Source organism: Nicotiana tabacum, chromosome 10, assembly GCF_000715075.1.
Source record: "Nicotiana tabacum cultivar K326 chromosome 10, ASM71507v2, whole genome shotgun sequence".
NCBI classification, from domain to species: Eukaryota; Viridiplantae; Streptophyta; class Magnoliopsida; order Solanales; family Solanaceae; genus Nicotiana; species Nicotiana tabacum.
Window position 1 is genome coordinate 19,880,290 of NC_134089.1, and position 6,128 is coordinate 19,886,417.

Here is a 6,128-nt window from a genome sequence, read left to right on the forward strand (position 1 = left end):
TGGTTTACGTGGAAATTATGATGCAAATATTATTAACTCAATGAATAATAATAAAATAAACAATCATATGTTAATTTTTTTGCAGAGAATAATAAAACATAGATTCTAGTGTAAAAATTGTTAGGTAATAATCATAGCCTCAAAAATCTGTTGTTACATTTGGACCCATAATTATGTTTTGTTTCGAAAAACACCACAATGCACATTACTCTTATTGCAGTTAGAATTAAAACTCATTACAAATATTAAACTTCAAACCTTATACCAACTTGATAATTTGCAGTGTAATTGCATTTTAACAAAATACGACTATATATGTTCTCGATATACTGATCATTTTATGGCACGTACAAGCCGAAGACACCAAACTCATGAATTAAAATTGTCTCGTCAATACATTCAAATCAACACGAGTTAGGAATGACAAAATAATTCTAACTTTTATTAACTGTGCAATTTATTACACATTTTACTATGATCTTCATGTTTATACATAATTACATGACATAACAAGAAGAAAAATTAAGTATTTATTTCTCTTCACCGCAATCTTGATGGTATTGTACGTGATGGTGAAGACTCAACGGATGAGGAACTTTCCGACTCAATTGGTCCAAAAAATAAATCGGACAAGTAATGCCCTATATCCTCAGGGGAAAATTTGATTACGTGACTCGAGTGTCTCTCTATTGCCATCATATGTTTATGTGTATTGTAAAATTCCCGATATAGTGGAAGTATTTTCCTCGCGATTGACACTTTCAGAGAGTCACGAAGTTTACTATTAGGTACGACGCACACAGATTGCTTCCGGTGAGCTTGCTCGAAAAACGAATTAAATTTCTTGAAAATCTCCTTCACTTGTTGGGGAGTCATTGTAGCATTTGGCTCTTGCGGGAGAGATTCTATGACGTGGCCCCATCCTAGCCGTTCATTGTTTGATGCTAACTGTTTGATTTTTCCCTCCTGTTTTGATATCCAATTTTCACCAAGCAAGTACTTGAGATTCGATGAACGGACTTTTACGACGACGTATTGAAGATTGTTGGCTAAGAAGAGATACGCGAGAGATACATCTTTGTACTGTTTTGCTTTGCCGTCGAGTTTGCAGAGAAGAAGGAGAATCAACCAAGCGAATCGGAGTGAGATCGCCGGTGCCGGAGACGCATCAGAATCCACAATGCCGAAAAATGATTCAGGCAACGAAGCTTTTGCCGGAGGAGGAGCTTCGGCGAGGATGTCGGAGAGTACGTTGCTGTAATCAGCGAGTAGAATTATGTAATTCATTGCGTCAATGGTGAGAGGATGGATTCCACCTCCGGCAACTGTCGTCTTTGAGGATTCCTTTTGTAGAGCAGTTTCAAACTCAGCCAACGCCGTCCTTATAGATTCGCCAAGCTTGACGAGTGACGTCAATGCCTGAGATCGGATAATGGATTCTGAATCGAAAGAGAATATAGCTTCAATCTCCGGCCAGTGTTCGGCGATAGCGGTGTACTTATCAAGCAGCCGGAACACTTTTTCCGGCGACTTCTTGCTATTTTTGGCCACATTTTCCGGGAAACTAAACAAAATCATGGCGCCGTCTTTTGAAATTTCAGTAAAACACGACTCTCTTATTGCATCGTTGAATGCGAAGACGTGATCACAGAGAATTCTCTCTCCGTTGAACAATGTTTTCATAGCTACATCCACCGCGTTAAGCCAATCCTTGATTTTCAGATCCACAACTTCCCAATCCATTTTATGAACTTGCGAAGAACTCAATTTCTCAACACCGAGTCTATAAATGCCTTCGTCAACGATCGATTTACGTATAACTTTGTAAATCTTCAAGCACTCTTTCGCATAGCCAGAAGAGATCATGCACTCCGCTATCAATCTCAAATCCGACATTACAACAACAGAAAAATCCTCAACTTCAGAAATAGACTCACCGCCAATTACACGATCATCGTCATCTTCAACGTCGAAATCAGAAATACTCGATCGGGTCGAAATACGGGAAGAGACAGTAGATATGGATTCAGGATCCAAATGAGCTCTGTTTATTGAAAGAATTTGGTAAAACTCCTTTTGCAGCCGTTTCATTGCAATTTGCATTAAAGATTGAGCACGAACAAGCTTATCGGATCTCGAATTCTCAGTTGAGTGAAAGTGCATAGCCTTCTGTAGATTATGCACACACTTGATAAAATCCTTGGCTTCTCTTCCATTTTCATAGAACAGAGAAGTCACCTTAGCAAAGGTAGTGGTGTCTGGGTCCCACTTCATGATCATCGGCTCCGCCATATCCAGTGTCCGATCAATCACCGCTTCTGAAAAACTAGGCCGAGAAGGAGAAAATCCGAAACGCGAAGGGGAAGAGAATTGAGAAGTAGTATCAGTTGTTGAATGTTTAGGAGAAAACCAATTGAGAGTTCACATTCCTTTTCTCGGCATCGTTTTCAGTTTACAGAAATTATTCAGGATTTTCAGTGTTTAGAAATGGTTTTTGGATGAAGAAAGAAGAGTACAGTTATATGATTGAAGCTTTGATATGGATTTTCATGGCGGTTGAGGGGATATATATAGAGGTAAAAGTAAGGCGCGCAGTAGGTATTGGACTTTTGAGAGTATGAGAGTCAGCAATACACGCACGAGGAGCGTTTGACTCTCACGCATGACATGGCTTACACGTAGGATAGTGAGGAGTTTGAATTATTCTTGTTAATAATAAAATTATTCAAATTAAATGGTGTAATTAACGCACGTTCCTTGAATAACAAGAAGTTTGAATATTCATAATCACAGTTATAGTTTTTCTGTTGCTTATTGTGAGTTATGTCCCAATTCATTGTATATAAGTTTTAGAAATTACCTCAACTTATAATATATTTTAAAAAAAAGAAAGAAAAAAAGGAGTAGTATATTTTGACATTATATTTTCTAGTCATCTATGTGAGATATACATTAAAAAAATAAATCCGTGCGAGATATATGTACACACGTGTCATATATTAGATTATTTATACTGCACATGATTAAATTAAATTAAATATTTATAACTCAAAGAAATATATAGCTATGGTTTACTCGGGAATTGATAACATGGCTTGATATTCAATTTTATATTTCCACACTGTCAATGCATTGAACTTAAAATAGTTTTTACACGTGAGATAAAATAACTCTCCTTTCTTATATTCTTCCCGAAATATTTGTCTTTTTAATAGCCTCACAATAAATTCCCACTAACATTTGTAAATGTCTTATTTCTTCTTTCTATATGAGAAGTGTTGCTCTCAGCTCTAAGACTATTTTTTTTCTATAGTTTCTGAATTTCTAAAAAAATATTTTGTAAGCGAATTAATGTACATAGGCCTTGTTTCACTATAAATATTGGTCAAGTTGACTTTTGATAAATGTACCAAACAAATTGGAGCTGAATTAAAAAATATTCCCGACTTCTTTTGTGCAACTATTACTACAAGTCCTTTTATTTAAGCTATATTGTACTTTATTTTAGTCATATTATATTGTTAAGGATAAAGATAAAATATGGAAAAAGTTAACAAAGTTGATAACAGTAATAAACAAGATTAATAATTTGAAAACTACAAACGAATGATAACAAATCATATACGAGGGTGTTGGGGCGTTATAGGACAGGAATATTTCTTTAGGCTTATTTGTCTTTTTTTATTTTTTATACTCTAAATATGAATGAAAGTCAATGGCAGTTTCCGTTTTCCACGTAAGCCGATATCTAAGAAAAAACAAAGTTAAAACTAAGGCATGACCAAAACATGCTTATCATATACTATCAAAGTCGTTATGCCAGACGTTATTAGAACACATATTTTTTCACTACCAACTTTTTCTTTATGAGTATAATCTCATTTCTATTTGTTTCTTTTTTCTTTCTTTTTGTCATTATATTTTTAAATATAAGAAACGCAAATGGAGAAGGGAAGACCGAGAGGGCGCGGGGGGCGGGGGGAGGGGGGTAGAAAAAGGAAGAGAAAATGATTAAGTTTTTTTGTTATTTGAACGAAAAGATTAACTATTTCATTTTAGTTATATGTCCAAAAGAGTGAACAACATCATATACAATCCAACTCAATAAAGAATGATTAAGTTTACTTTGTAGTTATTTTGCACGAATTCTCAAGCATTGCACGACTTTGGAATGTGTCATTATGATTAAAATTTGCTTCCTTATCTTCAGCATCCTCTTCACGATATTTTGTTGACGTGAGATTTGCCTGAAGTATTATTTATGTCAATTTAGAGTACGTAACTTTATACCTTATTATATTAATTTTGACAAATTGGTACACTCTGCTCTCTTACGATTCTTACTTCTATTGGAATCATGGCGGATTTATAGGCTAATACATAGGGTACGTGAACCCATGATCTCTCCGCCAAACTAAATATTTTATGTACATATTTTTCAGAATTGATCAAATATTATTTGTCAACATAGAGGCTAAATGGTGTACTTGATTGAATACTAAGTTATTTACTTAGAAGAGCAAACAATTAATTCCCACTTAATACTTTCTTTTTTCTTCTTTTTTAGTGGTCCACCTATATTATAAAAATCTTAGACCAGCCTCTGATTGGAATAGGTCACCGAATTTCTACCGGAGCATTGCCTTACAAGCCATGAAATACTAATTATTCATTTAAAATTATTTGGTACGATTAGGAAAAAAAATACGTGTGATTAATAAACGGGACATGCAAGATATATTAAGAAACCAAAATTTTAGCTGGCACCTGCTAATTATAGCAGCCACAATAAAAGATTTTTCATAATTAATTTGACTTTTCTAGTTACGAGTATGATTACTTAAGAAAAATGACAAAACCTTAATCTATTAGGCTTGTGGACCCCAACTTTTGATGTAATGGAAAATGTAAGCACAAGATATTCATATGAAATTGCTTATCTCATCTGTTTAACTACCTTTCATATCAGCCAACATTCCAGTTATTTCCTGATATTTTCTCTGTGGTTTCCTTTTTCTATTATTAGTTACTGTATAATTTTTTCTCTTATTTTTTTTTTAAAAAAATATATAAAAATTCTTTTTTGGAGCGGGAGAAAAGAAAACTAACCTTTGTCCTTAAGGGTTGATCTCATCGTACTATTTTTTACTTTTCCAATTGATTATTAACACATTTTCTATTGTCAAAACATGTCATTTTCAAAAATTCATTAGACGAAAGAAACTTAACAATTAAACCAACTACTAATTTATATATAATATATTCGTACTCCAAGCAAATATTATATTATATAATAAGGTAAAACCTAAAACCATGCATTTTACCGTTATTTTCTTCACTGTCATATAGGATGAAGTCGTAATCATTTAACGATGGGTTACTTGTACTTTCATTATTCTCCAAAAAGAAATATTTCACCTAAAAGAAAAATAATTATATTTAACTAAATGAATATAATGGAATTCTCTTGATCAATTTCCTTTGGTACGGTGTTAATTTAATTATAAAGAGCTAGCTCCGCATCTTTATTAAGAAAAAAGATGCTATGCATCTAATTGACATTATATTTTTATTTCAGGAAACAATTTAAAACGTAATCCTTTCACATTACATCTTTTTAAATAACTTTAGATGAGAAGTTTCTTAATTATTGTTCTTTTCTCTATGTTCATAGAAATATTTTCTTAGTGTTATTTATATATAGCATAAGAAAAGAGATCAAAGGATAATATGCTATTTGTAACCTTAATTATAAAAAATAAAAAAAGAATAAAATATATCTTTGAACATTCTAAATACACGGATCAACCCTTTAATCTTAATTCCTAGCTCACAGATAAGGATAATGTGAACATACATGCTGCATTTGAGGAAATACCATATCGATCTCCTCATGCATTTATAGACTTAAGAAAATTTGGGTTCAACTGCTACTTATTTAAAACATCAGGTGATGATTAACTACTAGTGCAAAGGCAACCCGATACACAAAGACATCTCGCACTTGTATGGGTCCAAATTTGAACAACCACGATCGTTGATGAGTACGACGAGTGACGAGATCCTCGCAGCTCGACATCTTGCAGATGGCGACTTTGAGGCGAACAGGAGACTGTACGACCCTTGCA

General features: G+C 33.6%; 1 protein-coding gene across 1 annotated transcript; it reads right to left on the reverse strand.

The window, feature by feature from the left end:
* Window positions 1–418: 418 nt before the first annotated feature.
* On the reverse strand, window positions 419–2,614 carry LOC107762057 (exocyst complex component EXO70H1-like). Its single transcript, XM_016580370.2, has one exon. It carries the CDS (start codon window positions 2,290–2,292, stop codon window positions 541–543), a length of 1,752 nt encoding a protein of 583 aa, XP_016435856.1. The 5' UTR covers window positions 2,293–2,614; the 3' UTR covers window positions 419–540.
* Between the last annotated feature and the right edge of the window lie 3,514 nt (window positions 2,615–6,128).